This window comes from Balaenoptera acutorostrata, chromosome 11 (genome assembly GCF_949987535.1).
Source record: "Balaenoptera acutorostrata chromosome 11, mBalAcu1.1, whole genome shotgun sequence".
NCBI lineage: Eukaryota > Metazoa > Chordata > Mammalia > Artiodactyla > Balaenopteridae > Balaenoptera > Balaenoptera acutorostrata.
This window is the reverse complement of record NC_080074.1, coordinates 63,703,440-63,722,027: the sequence shown is the minus strand read 5'-3', so window position 1 is coordinate 63,722,027 and position 18,588 is coordinate 63,703,440. Positions and strand designations below refer to the sequence as shown.

General features: G+C 42.5%; 1 protein-coding gene across 5 annotated transcripts in view; it reads left to right on the top strand.

The window, feature by feature from the left end:
* The window catches only part of SCN8A (sodium voltage-gated channel alpha subunit 8), a 188,350-nt gene that overhangs the window by 101,218 nt on the left and 68,544 nt on the right, over nt 1-18,588 (top strand). For all 5 annotated transcript variants that reach the window (XM_057557190.1, XM_057557189.1, XM_057557187.1 and 2 more), the window contains 5 exons: nt 7,893-8,114; nt 9,108-9,171; nt 10,939-11,080; nt 12,644-12,850; nt 13,710-14,003. In XM_057557190.1, the coding sequence (XP_057413173.1) occupies nt 7,893-8,114; nt 9,108-9,171; nt 10,939-11,080; nt 12,644-12,850; nt 13,710-14,003 (929 nt within the window). The remainder of the gene's footprint in view (nt 1-7,892; nt 8,115-9,107; nt 9,172-10,938; nt 11,081-12,643; nt 12,851-13,709; nt 14,004-18,588) is intronic.

Here is an 18,588-nt window from a genome sequence, read left to right as displayed (position 1 = left end):
CTGTCTCTGCTCCAGCTCTTAGCCTCTGTCTCTGTCTCTGCTGTATGATTAACTTCTGACCACAGCATTTCTGCAAGATAACTCTTGACTGATGTCACGTAATTTATCCGTATTACTTTAGTTTTATAGATATATATACATCTCTAGTTTTATATTCTGTATTACAAGTATATATTTATAAGCACAGTGCCTGGCCCATAGTAGTCCTCCGTAAATGATTTTAGCAGTAGCAATTATAAAGAAGAAACCTAAACCCAAAGAAAGGGTTTGTATGAAGATTTAGACACCAGCTTCACAGTTTGAAATAGATTCCTGGATTCCTATTTCTAGAAGCACCCCCCAACTGAGATGGCTTTGGGAGGCTTTGGAAAATAACTTTAAGGGGTAATAAAGCCAATAATAGATCACTATCAGTGAATGGTATAATTGATACTTGAATTAAAGTGTGACTTTTAATCCCAAGTCCCTTTGCCCCCCATTCTACTTGTAGAGGGCTATTGCCTTGTTTCCTACCTGCCTGTTACCCAGGTCTCCTTCCCAGGCGGTAATACCAGTGTATGAGACAGTAGACCTGGGCCCTCTCTTGACTGGAAATCTAAGTCATTTTGACTCCACAGTTATAGAGTTGGGCCATAGTTCCCTCTGAGTAAAAGCCATTGCTTTGGGTACCAAGTTTTCTCATAGGCCACTTCAGTGGAATTGTTGCTCTCTTTTGCCTTTTCCTGCTCCCAGTTTGATGATAGCCTTTTGCCGAAGCTGCCAAAAACAGGAGTGAGAGCAGCCACAGAACTAATGTGGGACCTACACGTTCTCACAGAGCTCTTTATGAGAGTTTTCCCTTTCCTAGAGCACTCACCCTGCTCACCTGGCTGATGCCGTCCTCCCTCTTAGCATCTTTGGTATTGACAGATGCTCTGAATGTGTCAGGGCAGGCAGGACCCCCTGAAGATTGGAGAGTACAGTGCATCAGTTAGCTCCAGCCTTTTGTACAAGAGATGCTTTGATTTAGAGCCTTCTTGTGGCTTAGAAAAGACTAAACTCACATCCTGACCCTTTTTATTTGCCAACTCAAGACCTGGATACCTATCATTCATGGTTTCCCTTCTGCTTCGGAGAGCTCAACTTGAAGAACAGTGCCATGCAAACTGTGCTAAAAGGGTCAGTTATAGGAAAAGACCCTTTTAATATTTTCTTTGGTCTGGAACTTGCCGCATTCAACTTGACATTGAAGTATTCTGTGGAGAATGTCATATGTCTTAAAACTTTGTTTTCACTTTGTGTTTATCTGGGTACAAAAATGAACTTCTAAGTGACTTTGTCAGAATTTTCATCTCCTGCGTGCTTTAGCCATGAGCCACAGGACTAACATGCCCCCAAGATAGGGTGGACGTCTTAAAGGAGGTGTCTCAGGGTTTTCTTAGAGTGTAGCACTTAATGGTGTAAATAAAACCGGTTGGGAGGGCCTCACTGCCAGTCCCTTTTCATTTCCATCATCATTTAAATGGCTCCCCAAAGCACTACTTCTGTTGGTCATTTTGCTCTCTTTAGAGCTGTAATTTCTTGATTATTTTTCTCTTGGATTTGTTATTTCTCTGCTTTCATTTCTGTTACTGCCTCTCTCTCTCTTGACCCGTGGTATCAGATAAGAAGCAGGGAAAATGAGAGGCCCTTCTCCTTCCCACCCCAACATTCACAAAGAAGGTATTTTCTTTAAATGTGCCCATTATGAATGTGGCAATTTCTGCTGCACTGTGAAGGGGGATAGAAAGTGTTTTAAGACTCTATTCAGAGTCATTGTTTCTTTTAGACTATTCTAGTGATTAATCCAGTTGCTTTCGTGTTTCTCCTTTTTCCACACTGTTTCTCAGGAAAGACAACTGATGTTTACCACCCCACAGTGGTCCTGAGTGGAGCAATACTGGGGACTCCCAGCCCCACCTTTGGGAGCTAGTTTAGTTGCGGTCAGACTTTGATACGAATCTGGTCTTGAGTAAATAAATCGAGGGCCCCCCACATCTCTCCCACATTACTCTTGATCTGAAGAACCTCCAAGAACTGTCACTGTGAGGACTGAATCTGCAGCAGGGAAGGTGACCCAGCATGACTGTACCCCAGGACTTGTCTGGACCGAGCCAGACTGTGGGGCTGGGAGCTATTCTTCCCCCTGTTGTGAGAGCTGCTTGTTACTGCTGTTGAGGCCTGTTCTGATGTTCATTTTGTAGGAGTAGCTCGTGTTGCTTCAAACCAGTTAGATTTCTCAACCTGAATCACAAACTAGGAAAGATAAATTGACTTTATTTATAATCTGGCATCAGCATGGTGGAAGATCTTGATCCCAGTATGCATGGCAGATTTCTCTGGACTTAGCACATAAGCAGGCTTTGTTCATTTGTTCAGGGGATTGCTGGGCGTTGGGAAAGGTGACAGGAGGTTCAGAGGCACCTTTGGACATAGAGCAGAGTAAAATTCTGTGACAGCGGCTTCACCTGCTTCTCAAAATTTCTTAAGTGTCTGACTTCCGGTCTGGTAGCTGACCTTTCTGTACATTGGGTCCAGCTGTCTTTCCTTGTTCTGTAGTAAATCTATTAACTGCTTCTGCTCAGACACATCCCAGGGCTAGTTAACGTTAGCCTCTTCTTCTCGCTGTCCAATTTGCCGCCACGTGGCTTCTGTGTCACACTCTGTTGTGTAGGAGTCATATGAAGGAGCTTTCTGCTCTGTTTCGGATTATTAGTTTTCTTGCTTATTCTGGTATGTGGTGTTGTGAACCAGTCGAGGAAGTAAGACAGTTTATCCTCACAACCAGAACAGTGGCATTCTCCATTCTGGCACGCCTCAGGTCAGAAATTCTACCAGCAACTTCTTACTTTTTTTGACCTGCGTTGCTTGTTGCTGGGGGAGCACTTTTGCTTGGCTGTGTTTACTAGTATGTGGAAGCCACTGCTGGCAAGACTATGAAGGTTGAGCTTAAGAAAAGCATTGATGGCGTCATTTCCATAAATTGGCATCAGTGTCTGCAAATATGGTCATTTGCAATTATCAACCCTAATGGAAGGAAGAAGAGTCTTGGCTGAGACCTGTGTATAATCCAGTAACCATTTACATTTAATATTGCTGAGTAATTGTGTGCCTAACTTCACTTACAGACATTAAGTTACATCACCTTTCTTCTTCCTGTGCTTTCCTCTAATTTTCTCCTAACAATCTGGATGAGAATCTTAGAGAGTAAAATTTTGGGTGGCCATAGTGTTATTTAGTGATCATTTTTGTTTAATTAAGTTTTGTTCCTTTGAGACCCTGTGAAGTATAAGCGGCTGAATACCATTTCCAACTTCAGTCTCTAATTTAACCTTCTTGAAAGCTGAAAGAACTCCACAGAGGAGTTGATCTAAGCCTCAGACTTCAAAGCAAAACACTTGAAAATTTTTTTTTTAGCTTTCTGGACTCATGTGTACAGATTTCTTCAGCAGTGGCATCTGGTTTATGGAGAAGAGATGTTGAACCAGCCGATTGTGAGTGTTCAGGTCAATCCCCAGAAAAGTGAGGAGTTCCATGTTGGGTTGGTGTAGTATTTGAGCATCTCTGGTTGCAAGTAAAAAGATACAGGAGTACTTCAAGGAAACTAAGGGCTGGAATGCTTTGGGGCTTCTGGAAGCCAGGGAAACCAGAATGCAGAGCCAGAAAGCCCCAGACACCAGGGAGTACCTTGTCTTCATCTTTCTCTTCTCCATGCTCCTATTTCCTTTTTCTATCCCTTAGCATGCTGTCTTGACTTCACAGATGTATCCTAATATAATGATAGAATATGGCTACCATTTAGCTCCCAGATTTATATATTATCATTCCCACCACATGAAAAGGCTACTGGACTGTCTCTTGTCCCATTCTATATTCCTGGAGGACAGGATCTAGATTTAGGGCAGGTGTCCATCCTGACATCTGACTACTAAGAGAAGGTCACTTCCTACAAACAAGGCTGCTGGGAGCCCACCCTTATGGAACAGAAGATAGTTTGAGCTCATAGCCTGGAATTTCCTGTTGTATGGGCTTGGAACTGTCCAAAGAGTTCCCAGCCCAGGAAAATCAGATTAGACTTACGCTAAAATAGTATGTTTTTAAAAATTAATTAATGTCACAAATACATTGGTTTGACTATTTTAAAGTTTTATCCTCTTGTTACTAATACAAATGACAGCTTACAGCTCACTTCTCAATTCATTAAAATAGAAGTAGAAAGGGCCTTGAACTATCATCCAGTATTCACACAGGTGATTGTCTGAACCATTCAGGAGAGATGGCTATATAAGCTCTTCATAAAGAAGTCCAGGAAAAGAAACTTTACAGCCATTCTTCAGTGACCTATTCAACTACTCTTTTTTTTTAAATTTATTTTTTATTGATGTATAGTTGAATTACAATGTTGTCTTAATTACTGCTGTACAGAAAAGTGACTCAGTTATACATATATATACATTCTTTTCCATTACGGTTTATCAACTACTCTTTTTTAAAAATCACTCTTGGGCTTCCCTGGTGCAGTGGTTGAGAATCAGCCTGCTAATGCAGGGGACACGGGTTCGAGCCCTGGTCTGGGAAGATCCCACATGCCACGGAGCAACTGGGCCCGTGAGCCACAATTACTGAGCCTGCGCATCTGGAGCCTGTGCTCCGCAACAAGAGAGGCCGTGATAATGAGAGGCCCGCGCACCGCGATGAAGAGTGGCCCCCACTTGCCGCAACTAGAGAAAGCCCTCGCACAGAAACGAAGACCCAACACAGCAATCAATCAATCAATCAATATATATCACTCTTTGACTTTGAAAGCAGAACTGTATAATTCTAGGAGCCTAGAATTGACTTATCGATCCAACATACACCTGCCTCAACCCAGCTTTTCTATTACTTAGCAACTTATTGAAATGAGTTCCAGAACACTGGAACAGTTTTTACTTCTTTATAGCTGCCTTTTATTCTGTACTACCAATACCTTCTTACCTAGCTGTGTGATTATGATACAATTTTCCAGGACTTAGGAATAAAAGATTGAAACTTCGACTACTTAATCATGAACAAGGAAATATCTCCTCCCTATTTTTAAAGACTTTTAGAGGGACTTCCCTGGCGGTCCAGTGGTTAAGACTCTGTGCTTCCACTTCAGGGGGCACGGGTTTGATCCCTGGTCGGGGAACTAAGATCCCACGTGCCACAAGGCACAGTTAAAAAGATTTTAAAAAGAAAAAAAAAAAAAAAAAAAACACTTTTAGAGACGATTCTTCAGCTTCTCCTCCACTGCCCACTGCCGGTGCTCCTGTGTTTATCCATGTTCTGTGTATGAGAAAATGAGACTGGGAGGTGAGCTTAAGTTTGTTCTGAAACACAGTGGGTCATAAATAGTGGCTGAGCCAGGATCAGAATTCCTGCTTTCTGATTCCTGCCTTGTGCTCTTTCTGAACAGCCCTGTGAGGAGACAAGGAATCAGGCCAGAAATGCCTTATTCCTGGAGCCCAGGCAAGCTCTTCCTAATCCCTTTGGTGGCCACAGTCTCCATGGAAGACCCGCTCTGTGAGCAAACATAAGCCTTTGCACACTGCTGTGTCTCTACAGTCTAACTCTTGGCTCTTTTTTCTTTAATTTCCCTTACATCCCTTTCAGGATATCTGTGTGAGAGGAAAGAAAGCTTCTTATTCATTTACTCTTTCAATAAAGAACTTAAAAACATATTAAGTGTCTGCTTTGTGCCAGGGCTTGTGCTAGGCACAGCATCCATTACTACTATTGGACTCAACTTTTTTTTTTTTTTTTTTTTTTTTTTTTTTTTTTAATAGCTACTTTATTTATTTCTTTATTTTTGGCTCTGTTGGGTCTTCGGTTCGTGCGAGGGCTTTCTCTAGTTACGGCAAGTGGGGGCCACTCTTCATCGCGGTGCAGGGACCGCTCTTCATCGCGGTGCGCGGGCCTCTCACTATCGCGGCCCCTCCTGTTGCGGGGCACAGGCTCCAGACGCGCAGGCTCAGTAGTTGTGGCTCACGGGCCCAGCTGCTCCGTGGCATGTGGGATCTTCCCAGACCAGGGCTCGAACCCGTGTCCCCTGCATTAGCAGGCAGATTCTCAACCACTGCGCCACCAGGGAAGCCCCTGGACTCAACTTTGAAAATTCTAGGTAGTCACTTGCAAAATGCAGCAAAAGAAGAGTCACGTCCACACCACCCATTAGATCACCATCGTACGAGGTTAGCCATGCAGTGTCATTATCCCATTATCCTGTCTCTTTGAGGAGGGCAACATATGTATCATAGTGATAGCTAACAAGTATTAAGTACCAGGCACTGTACTTGGTATTTAACATTCATTATCTTATTTAAACCTCACAACATATTTTAAATACCTTTTACAAATGAGTAAACTAAGGTTCAGACAAAAATGGTTAACATTTGATTCATTTATTGTGTGCCAGGTGCTATGTTAAGTGTTTGTATGAATCATGCTTAATCCTCGCAACAGCCCTATGATACTCTACTCTAATTATCCCCATTTTAAAGATGAAAACACTGAGATCCAAGGAGGTTAGGTTTATTGGTCAGGTCACATAAGTAAGTTGTATAACTTGATTAAGATTAGTAATTATCTACCCAGACTCAGGATTAGAATTAGGGTTAGGATTAGGATCATAGCCAGGATTAGGATTTCTGTAGAATTTCAGTGTGATAGTCTTGTCTTCAGAAGTAGATTAGGGATAAGATCCCTCTTGAGGCCTGTGTGTCAAGGCTCTGTGTCTGCCTGCTGTCCGTCCTGGTGTTTTGGCACCCCGGGAGTGCTCAGTGCTTTCTTGGCCGTGTCTTATGGTTAGCTGATGTGTGAGCATGCCCAGGAGAACCACGTGGAGACTCAGTCTTGATCCAAACATCACGAACCCACAACCATACTTTTCTTTGCCTCCTATCACTGATCTCTCCCTGTGCAGTTAAGAGATCTGCCTGCAGATTCAAATTTGAACCAGTGGCTTGCATTTAAACCGCCAATTCAAGTGGGTTATATGCTTTTTTAAACTTTTTAAAATTTTTAATCTAGGACAGAAAAAAGGTATAGTATATGTGACGCAGAGAAGGTATATTTTTTAGTGGAAAGACAAACCATAAATACTGGATTGATAATGATCAACCTTTTCAATACACTGGCATTTCCAGAGCTCTTGGGAAAATATTATTGTACCTTCTCACTTATTATTGGCTTTTAAACTTACCTGTAGTTCTCTTTCCGAACTGGAAGCCTCCTCAATTCCTGATTTTCTATTTTTTTATTCAGCTAATATTTACTGAGTACCTTGTGGGCTAAGCCATGCAGATACACCCGTGAACAAGGCAGACATAATTAACTATAACCATGATAAATGCTACAGAGGAAGTAAAAGGTGCTATTAAAATAGTAATAGTAGGGGAGGGAGAAGAGTTGTAAAGTCAGGGAAGGCTTTCTGGGGGAATTGCTCTTTAAGCAGAGAGTGGAGGTTGAATAGGAAACAGGCAGGAGGGACAAGAGAAGGGAAGGAAGCATTCCAGGCAGAGGGAACAGCATGTGTGGCGACACTGAGGCAAGTAAGACCTTGACTCATCTGAGTCGCGGAGAAGAAGTCAGAGACAGGGAAGTACTTCCAGGAAGAAAAGAGCCACATGCTGGAGAAGGGACTTTCTTTTTCAAAAAATATTGACTTAAAAATTGATGCCCCTGGAAGAATTGATAATACCGCTGCCCCATTGTTATTCCCATGGTATAAATGGTGAAGTGGCCATGCTTCATGGGTGGCCCTGTGGGACTAGGAGCCGTGGTGGAGTGGGGAGGCTGGGGGAGGTGGGGAGGGCTGGGGGATGACTCTGACTCGGGGGGTTCTCTCCCCTCAGGCCTGAAGACCATCGTGGGCGCCCTAATTCAGTCCGTGAAGAAGCTGTCAGATGTGATGATCTTGACAGTGTTCTGCCTGAGTGTCTTTGCCTTGATCGGACTGCAGCTCTTCATGGGAAACCTGCGGAACAAGTGTGTGGTGTGGCCCATAAACTTCAACGAGAGCTATCTTGAAAACGGCACCAAGGGCTTTGACTGGGAAGAGTACATCAACAATAAAAGTAGGTGGCCCCGTCTCTGCAAGTGGGGGAAGAAAAAGTCTTGCAGAAAGGAAGGCCAGGGCTGCTGGAAGGAGCCTTGTGAACTTACTCCCTTCCCTTGAGGTCGGATTATGTTCAGAAGCTCTCAAATATCAACCCTCTCTCCCTCTCTCTCTTTTCTCTCCCTTTAAAAACAAAGATGAAACTTTAGATCTTTTTCACATGTACCCCTAAACTTTTGCTTTGAAAATCAGGCTTAGAAACTTGATAAAAATCCTCTTTTCCCTGAGATACTTAAACATTTAGTTAATAGAGTATACCTAGTAAGGTTTCTGAATACTACTTAGACCTTAGGAATCAATCTGGTCTAGGGAGTCGAGTAATCTCTAAGTAATCATTTGATCCTATTACAGTTAAGGAGTTTTAACAAGTTCATTTCAGGAACCACGGCACTTGGGTCTTACCCTTAGGAATATTTGGTATAGTAGTACTTCTGTAAAACAATGGGGGAAAGTTAGCAGTATCACTGTTAGTCACTCCTGAGGAAATAAAGGCAGTTAGTACCTACAAGAAAGTGTTGCAAAGGGGATTTCAGGGACACGAAAGGGAAACGTGCCTTCTAATTTAAAATAGGGCATGGTAACTAGCGATCAGTTTATCTTTGGTAGAGAGAAGTTGTAAGGATAGAAGAGTAAAGTGGTGTAAAGGGGTAAAGAACTCAGAAACCTCTTTTTTAGACCCTTTGATTCAAGTGCTAGAACGTGGCTTACAGATCTGAAGTACGAGTAGAGGTCAGGTGTCTGTGAAAAGAACATTGCACTAAAGGCTAAACATTGCACTAAAGCAGCACTTTTCATTGTTAAATATATATAGGAAAATAGTTAATGGGAAAGAATTCTTATCAGGTTTCACTGCTGTCAGAAAAGATTTATATGAGCTAAAATCAATAACTGTTCATTCTCTCATTCACTGAAATCTGCCTTATTCATTTCCTGCCTCTTTAAACTTTTCTAGCAAATTTTTACACAGTTCCTGGCATGCTGGAACCTTTACTCTGTGGGAACAGTTCTGATGCTGGGTAAGTAGCTCACCTAATTTTATTCTCCTCCCTTAAAATAATTTGTCAGACAAAAATGGACAATATGTTCTCTTTCTTTGTGCTCATACAGTGGATCCTTAGTGGACCCGATGTATTGGGTGACTCAGATCTTCTTTCTGTTTTGTATTTGTCCGTCCAAAGTTGACATTTCACTAGTAGGTGAAGGTGTCCATAGTCTCAAGCCAAAATTAAAGATGTAAAAGGCTAAAGACAGAATCTATAACATCAGATATCTTGCCTGTCTCTTGAAGACTCTCCTCATTCTATCCTAATACAATTAATAAAATATCGAATAAGGACACTGTCTTCATGATAGGTTAGCACCCAAGGTTGACCCAGAATATGCCAGGCCTGACAACGTGGGGGAGGGAAAAGAGTTGCAATGTAATATCTTTTCCCCTTTTTATATTGTGGCAAAATACACGTAACATAAAATTTGGTCTCTTAACCATTTCTACATGTACAGTTCGGTGGTATTAAGTATGCTAATGTTGTCATGCAACCGTCACCACCATCCATCTCCAGAACTCTTCATCTTCCTACAGTGAAACTCTGTACCCAATAACTCCCCATTCTCCCCTCCCCCCAGCCCCTGGTGACCACCATTCTACTTTCTGTCTCTATGATTTTGACCAGTCTAAGTACCTTACTTAAGTAGAATCATACAGTAATTGTCTTTCTGCAACTGACTTATTTCACTTAGCATAATGTCCTCAGGGTTCATCCATGTTATAGTATATGTCAGAATTTCCTTCCTTTTTAAGGCTGAATAATATTCCATTGTATGTATATATCACATTTTGTTTATCCATTCATCTGTCAATAGACACTTGGGTTGTTTCCACATTTTAGCTATTGTGAATAATGCTTCTATGAACATGAGTGTACAGCAACAAAGTTTAGTCCTGATTCTGCTACTTCTAGACTTTTGGCAAGCCATTTAACTTATGTGAGCCTCCGCTTCTTCATCTAAAAACGGATTTAATCATGTTCTCACTTTCTCAAAGGGTTATGTAAGGATCCAATTAGATAACATACGTGAAAGTGCTTTGTAAACAGAGGACTATATAAATGTAGGGTGTAGTGTCATTATTTAGAGTATATTGGTAAATACAGGAATTGGTGTTTTAAGATGACATGACGACTAGAAGTTCATTTAATTTCTGTATTGAAGTAGCTACTAGAAATTACACTGAAATAAATATCAGGCGAGTCTTAAAGCAGAAGAACTGTTATAATCAAGGTCACTGAAATCCCCATTATGACATGGTTATCACAATGGGTGTTAAGAGAATCGAGATGATTAAGAGGAACTTCTAGCCATTTGTCATTTCGGATAGCAGCTAAGTTAAATTTGGTTGAATTGCACATTGTTATGAATCTAGGACAGTGATTCTCAAATTTTGGCCTACATAAGAATCATCTGACACGCCCCTTAAAAATACAGATTCATGGATCCCATATCCAGAGCTTTTATTCCTAGGCCTTGGGTAGGACATAGGAATCAACATTTTTCAGGTGATTCTAATCCTAGACTGTCCCCATGACATCATTTTTTGAAAAATTGACCTTGCTACTTTGTTTCTTTCCTCTTTTTCTTTTTTTTAATTCCTGTTTGTTGTCCTGTAATAAATAACCATCTTTATAGATGGTTATTTATTATCTCCAAGGTCATAGAGATGCCTTACAGCTGATGACTGGGTAGGATTACATTGAAAAGCCCTTTGTTTCCCTTTCTTTCCTCAGGCAATGCCCAGAGGGATACCAGTGTATGAAAGCAGGAAGGAACCCCAACTATGGTTACACAAGCTTTGACACTTTTAGCTGGGCCTTCTTGGCATTGTTTCGCCTTATGACCCAGGACTACTGGGAAAACTTGTATCAATTAGTAAGTAATACCTCTTTTTCGAGTGCTACCTCTTTTTCTTTGGTGATAGAATTTACTTGAGGATATGTGGGGTTGGGGACATTCTGTGTGAGAGACCTTTGGTGAAGACGTTATATAGGATCTTAGGATGGTATTTCTCAGAGTCAGCTGGTTTACAAAAGTAAGTGAATTCTCCCAGCTCTTGGCCCGGTTTCTTTAATGCTCATCATGTATAGCTGTAGAGGTTCACAGACTTGAGAGCCTCTTGCCTGGCCTGGGAATCTGCCTTCTCTACCTACTTCCTATCATTTCACCAGACCATCTTCAGTATTTCTCCTTTTGGACTTTTGGGCTTAGGGCATCTTTTTAAGAAATATTAAACACATTGTGCAAGGCCCTATACTAGACATTATAAAGATGAGATTTTATCCACAGGGATCTTGGAGCCTAAATATGTCAATGTTTTGAAATTTGTAACACATTTGTATTTGTTCAAGAATGTTGTGACAGATATTTTTAAAAAGGTCACTACTATTCTGTTGGGCTGCTTTGGTGACTCTGGGCAAGTCATTTAATTTTGCTGGTTGTGGTGGAGAAGTTAGTCTAGGTGACTGCTGAGGGTCTTCCAGTTTAGAGATTCTCTGATGATCCACTGTTTTCCATTTGATTCTGGCATTTGGTAATGCAAGTTAGTTTGAGGATAAGAAATGTGTTCCCCTCAGGCATGAAGGAAGCTCTTTAAGGGAAGTTTCTTATTCGTATCTCCTAGAATTCTTCGTTTCTGTTGTGCAGCCTAGTATTCCCTCAGGATTGAATCTTTCCCATGAAATATTTGTGACTTATGCTAAGTTTCAATTTGTGGTTGAGAAGAACAAAAATGAAAACTAAGTAATAGTGGGTCCCGTGTACATAACCTAAAACACAATTGTTCTTTGATGTCTATTTGCTTGCTCGAGGAGTACTCAGTATTCCTTGAGTATTCCCCAAGGGATACTCTTGGGATCCTCCTTCCTGTTTTCTTTTCCTTCCACTATCCTTTATGTCATATCCCTCTTTAAAAACTCATCCTATTACAAAAGGCTAAGAAAGGATGTCCCTCAAGATAGGGACTTCCTATGACTTGGACCTGATCCCAGGGATGGAATTTGTCTGTTAATGCTCTTTGAGGACCAGTAGATAAATGAGCTGAGGTCTTATATTCATTTCTTCAGACTTGTTTTAGAACCAGCTGACAAAGTCAAATGTAATTCTTAGCCCAGAGTGATTTTTCCTTTAAAAAAAAATTAAGCATTTTTCTACGAAAGCAGTATATTAAGAGTATTTGGAAGTGGAAGAGGACTTTTTTGTCATAATGAATGGGACGTACTACCAACATTTGCTGTGAGTTGAGGGTAGGGGAGGCCATTTGGCCGTTGGGGATGCTAAGTGTTCTGCAGTGTGAAGAAGTACCACGCGGTGAAGTACTGTCCTGTTCAAAATGCAGTAGTGCCCCTGCAGAGGAACACCAGCCCATGAGTTGTTTTCAGCCTGATTCGTTTGATGCAAGCGACTCAGAAAGTGGTCTTTGTCTCTTTGTCTTTACAGACCTTAAGAGCAGCTGGGAAGACGTACATGATCTTCTTTGTCTTGGTCATCTTTGTGGGTTCTTTCTATCTGGTGAACTTGATCTTGGCTGTGGTGGCCATGGCTTATGAAGAACAGAATCAGGCAACACTGGAGGAAGCAGAGCAGAAAGAGGCTGAATTCAAAGCAATGTTGGAGCAACTTAAGAAGCAACAGGAAGAGGCACAGGTTGGTGACCAATTCTTTGCTGTGGTCCTTCCTGCCAGATCACGGTGACTAAGGCCCCACCTGATTGCCATTCCAATTGATCTTTTTAGGCATCAGTCACTGTCAAATAGAAGTCATTGATCTGATTAAAATAACCCAAGTAACAACTGCAGATGGTCAGTCCAATTATTCCATTTGTCTTAATGGCCAAATTGTTTGTGAATATGACCTTTTGTTGAATTTCTCAACTGTTCAGTGTACAACTGCTGTGCTGGCTGGGGAGAAAAAAAAGTGGCCAGAGCAATTTATATAATGCTTCATATAAGCATAGCCTTTTTGTTGAGAAAAACATTAGGATCTCCTTCAGAGATTCTCTGTGGTCATAACAAGTCTTGGAAAGAAGATACAGGTAAAATATTAAAGTAAAATTTGAAAAACAAACTTGTGATTCCACCAACACCCTAACACTTTACTTTTTAATCTTTATCCAAATATACATGTATTTTTACATTGTTGGGCCCATAATGTATAGTATAGTTTCTTAGCATTGATTTTCAGAGTTGTCCAAAAAAAGGATCATTTGGTACCAAGGTGGCAGCCACGTTCTTGTCTGAGATACTCAAGAGAATAAATCCCAGAGTTCTCACCATGCCGTTCTGCTCTGATTATGCAAGGCTGTGTGCCACGGTGCAGATTCAGCTAGGAAAAAGAGATACCAGGCCCCAGCCACAGTCTCCTCTGACGGGCTGGCTTTCCTTCCTCCTTTTTTCCCTTTTTCCCCTATCTATGGGAAAGGAAGTGATCTGTACTAACTGCTTGGCTTTGGGTGGCTCCAGTTAATTGCTTCCGATCTGCTCTGCTGCCGTGGCTCCTTTCGTAGGCGGCGGCGATGGCCACTTCAGCAGGGACCGTCTCAGAAGATGCCATAGAGGAAGAAGGTGAAGAAGGGGCAGGCTCTCCCCGGAGCTCATCTGAAATCTCTAAGCTCAGTTCCAAGAGTGCCAAAGAGAGACGTAACAGGAGAAAGAAGAGGAAACAAAAGGAGCTCTCTGAAGGGGAAGAGAAAGGGGATCCCGAGAAGGTGTTCAAGTCAGAGTCAGAAGATGGTATGAGGAGGAAGGGCTTTCGGCTACCAGACAACAGAATTGGGAGGAAATTTTCCATCATGAATCAGGTAAACTCTTTGCGCTGGGTCAAATAAGCCTAAGAAATTTTGGTTTTCCTCATCTCACTTGATTCTCGTATTCCCCTTTGGGTTTACGTTTTCCAGCCCCATCCCTGCATTCTCAGGCCTACCTCTCCATACCTACACGTTGTTTTCCTTTTGGAGGAAGTGTTACTCGCGTATTAAGGCTGCCCTGTGCTCTAATCCTGCCCTCCCTTCTCTGCTCTAAAGCTAGCCCTAGGACAACCTGGTCACCTTTGGCAAACTTACTACAGCAGGAAAGTCTGTGTCACAACCAGCAAGCCTTATGTTCTAAAACATCATGAAGAACTTTTCTCCGCTTAGCATCTGAACTTCAGAATTTAGATCAAATACCTCTTTTTAAGAGTTTCAGGGCTTCCCTGGTGGCGCGGTGGTTGAGAGTCTGCCTGCTAATGCAGGGGACACGGGTTCGAGCCCTGGTCTGGGAAGATCCCACATGCCGCGGAGCGGCTGGGCCCGTGAGCCACAATTGCTGAGCCTGCGCGTCTGGAGCCTGTGCCCCGCGACGGGAGGGGCCGCGATAGAGAAAGGCCCGCGCACCGCGATGAAGAGCGGTCCCCGCACCGCGATGAAGAGTGGCCCCCGCTTGCCGCAACTGGAGAAAGCCCTCGCACGAACCGAAGACCCAACACAGCCAAAAATAAATAAATAAATAAATAAATAAATAAGAAAATCCTTAAAAAAAAAAAAAAAAAAAAAAAGAGTTTCATATAATCTTAGGTTAAAAAAAAAAAGTCATGAAACTTTTTAGGTCACCTTACTTGAGTGTGGCAAGTTCTAGTAATTAATTATTCTAGATATATAGTGTCATGCTGATAAATTAGCCTATGATATATTAAATGCCTTCAGTTTTACCCAACTTTGATAAATCGGGAAACTCAGAGAAAGAGAAGGGAGAGGACTTATGGATAATTATTGAGCATTGTATTACTATAAATTTCATCTCATAATAGGTATTTTTGGATTTCAGAGAACACCACCAAAATCCAATTCTTAAACCATTTAATTCCCCACTTTTTTTTTTTTTTTTTTTAAGGATTTTCTTATTTATTTATTTATTTATTTATTTTTGGCTGTGTTGGGTCTTCGGTTCGTGCGAGGGCTTTCTCCAGTTGCGGCAAGCGGGGGCCACTCTTCATCGCGGTGCGGGGACCGCTCTTCATCGCGGTGCGCGGGCCTTTCTCCATCACGGCCCCTCCCGTCGCGGGGCACAGGCTCCAGACGCGCAGGCTCAGCAATTGTGGCTCACGGGCCCAGCCGCTCCGTGGCATGTGGGATCTTCCCAGACCAGGGCTCGAACCCGTGTCCCCTGCATTAGCAGGCAGACTCTCAACCACTGCGCCACCAGGGAAGCCCTTTTTTTAAAATTTATTTTTGGCTGCATTGGGTCTTCGTTGCTGCATGCAGGCTTTCTCTCGTTTCAGTGAGGGAGGCTACTCTTTGTTGCGGTGCGTGGGCTTCTCATTGTGGTGGCTTCTCTTGCTGCGGAGCACAGGCTCTAGGCACACGGGCTTCAGTAGTTGTGGCACACGGGCTCTAGAGCGCAGGCTCAGTAGTTGTGGCGCACGGGCTTAGTTGCTCCGCAGCATGTGGGATCTTCCCAGACCAGGGCTTGAACCAGTGTCCCCTGCATTGGCAGGCGGATTCTTAACCACTGCGCCACCAGGGAAGCCCTAATTCCCCATTATAAAGAACGTTTTGTAAGGTATAGAATAGATTACAGTTCCTGGTTATGGCGGTGTATTCAGTGTCTTTTCTTGTTTCCCAGAGATGATTGATTGTGCCTCTCCCTTACATCTCTCACCTCCCAGTTCAGTCTTTTGCTAGTCCAGTTCATTTTATCACAGCAGAATCTCTCATGTCCATCCCCTTCTTTTTTTTAATTAATTAATTTATTTATTTATTTTTTTGGCTGTGTTGGGTCTTCGTTTCTGTGCGAGGGCTTTCTCTAGTTGTGGCAAGCGGGGGCCACTCTTCATCGCGGTGCGCCGGCCTCTCACTGTCACGGCCTCTCTTGTTGCGGAGCACAGGCTCCAGACGCGCAGGCTCAGTAATTGTGGCTCATGGGCCTAGTTGCTCCGCGGCATGTGGGATCTTCCCAGACCAGAGCTCGAACCCGTGTCCCCTGCATTAGCAGGCAGATTCTCAACCACTGCGCCACCAGGGAAGCCCATCCCCTTCTTTTTATTCCTATTAATCCTACTTTAGTTCAGACTTTGTGTTACTTTGTTCTACTGCAGTTATCCATTGCAGCTTCATTCACTCTTGTCTGTCTCTGTCTCCTTTATGTTTTACATATTGTCAGCAGATCACTTCCTAAAACATATCTCTCATTATTCATCACCAAGCATTTATGGAGTGCCTACTGTGTGTCAAGGATTGCGCTAGGTCCTAGAGATTAAAAGGTGGTTAGAACACCATCCCTGCCCTAGGGAGCTTACAGTGTAATGGGGCAACCAGATACATTAAAAAAATTATTTGTGTAATAGCATTGATGATATTATTCCATAATTGAGATACGCTGGGGTGTTTTGGAGGGCACAGATCTATCCCAACCTGGAGGTTCAGCAAAAATTTTCTGGGGAAGATCAATGAAGGATAAACAGGAGTTAGTCAAGTAAGGTACATGTGTGTTGGTGAGGGAGCAGTAAGATGGAAGAAAGGACATTCCAGGTTTGGAAGAAAAGTATGTTTCAGTTTGGACATCCCAAGTTTGAATTGTTTGTTGGGAAACCAAGTAGACACATGGATAGTCAAATGATAGCTCAGGGAAGAGGTCCTGAGCTGAGAGATGGGGATTGAAACCATGAGACTGGATGAGACGACTCGGAGAGGTTGTGTCAGGTGGAAGAACAGTGGGCCACTGATGTTCACGGGCATCGGAGATGGAGCTCATGGAGGGAAACAAGTGAACGGTCATTAGAGGTGCTAAGAGAACCGACAGTGCAGTGAGGGCTGGAGAGCACAAGGGTGGGAGAAGGCAGTGGAGTGATCAGTGGATTGAAACTTCACAGAGATGCTTGATGAGATCAGAACTGGAAATGTCCGTTGGATTCGGCAATAGAAGTCATTGAGAACTTGAAAGTTACATTTCAGTCCAGGGTAAGGGTGGATGCCATATTGAGTGGGAAGTAAAGACTTCTCACTCAAACTTCTTTAAAGAATGTGGGTGAAAATAAGCATTTTTATAATCTTTTGGAGAGGAAACCCAGAAGAAGGAGGGTTGGAAGTAAAAATGGAGTAGAATAGAAAAGAAAATAGAACACAGTCTTAACCACTTTATTATCTCCAATTTTGGGAGATGTGAAAATAGGTGTAGCCTCTAACAGGAAAGGGGGTACATTGTCCCCCCCAAAGACGCCAGCACAATAGAGGTGTGTGTGTGTGGATAAGTTTGTAGATGGGGAGTAGGAAGTGGAGAAAGATGACACCTGTCAGTCTCTAGTTTTCAATAATGTAGGAAATTAAAAATCTTATCGAAGGGATTGAGAGCTTGAGTTGGGAGGTTGAAGACAACAGTGACAGTTTAGAGTAGTTATTAAAAAGAATGGGAGAGGGAACTCCCCTTTGGGGTGGAATTCATAGCACTCCCCCTCCCCGATGCAGACTCCCTTTTCAGTCTGCAGTCCCTGTGCCCCTTCAAGAACCCTATACTTACACCAGAGTGAACTACTAGATGCTTCTCATACACGATGCTTCTTTTCTACCCTCTGTTTTGCTCCAGAAACAGCCTCTCTAAGATGCCCTGTTTTTTCCATTTCTGAATTGTCCACATTGTATTTATTCTTCACATCCGTTTCTCAAGAAACCTTCCCTGACCCTTCTCCATCCCAGCCCCAATTGGAAATTATCATTTCATCTTTCCATTATGTTTATACGTACCTCTTTGCATGTTGCTTTCTACTGTATGTGGTTTTATATTTACTAATGTTCATATCCTCTCCTCTCTCAGATAAAATCCTAAAGTCAAGGCCTGCTTCTATGCCCATTCAGATATTTGTTGGAAAAATGAATGAAGAACTTTTATAAATCTGATTTAACCCCTTCTGGGACTTCTTTATGGCCGGAACCATCTCTGTCTCACCTTCACCTCACCTTTCTCCTAGTTCAGTCTCTTTTGGGGGAAAACTGTGATTGTAGCTTTGCTGTAATCCATCACTTGTCTTGAGAGCCATCCTGAGCTAGTTAATAAATACCTTAGTACCATTAACACTTTGCTATTGAATGGGCTCTGATTAATCCATAGGCTTCAGCACAGAGTTGCACTGATTGCTCCCTAGCTCAAAAATAAAGCTGGGCTTCTGAGATGTCCTGCTTTGCATGAAAATGTTCACTTCCTCTAATTTCCCCATCTGAAAAAAACTGTGGATTCCTAGAGTCCGTGGCTGACTGCCAAGACTTGCTTAGAAGCCCCACACAGTAGTAATACTCTTTGTCCCAGGACTCTCCTGCAGTTTCTCTGATTTTATCTGGAGGAATGGTTGCAGAAACTGAGGCCTAGAGAGATTTACTAATTTATTTAAGGCTATATAGCTAGTAGGTGTTGCAGGCA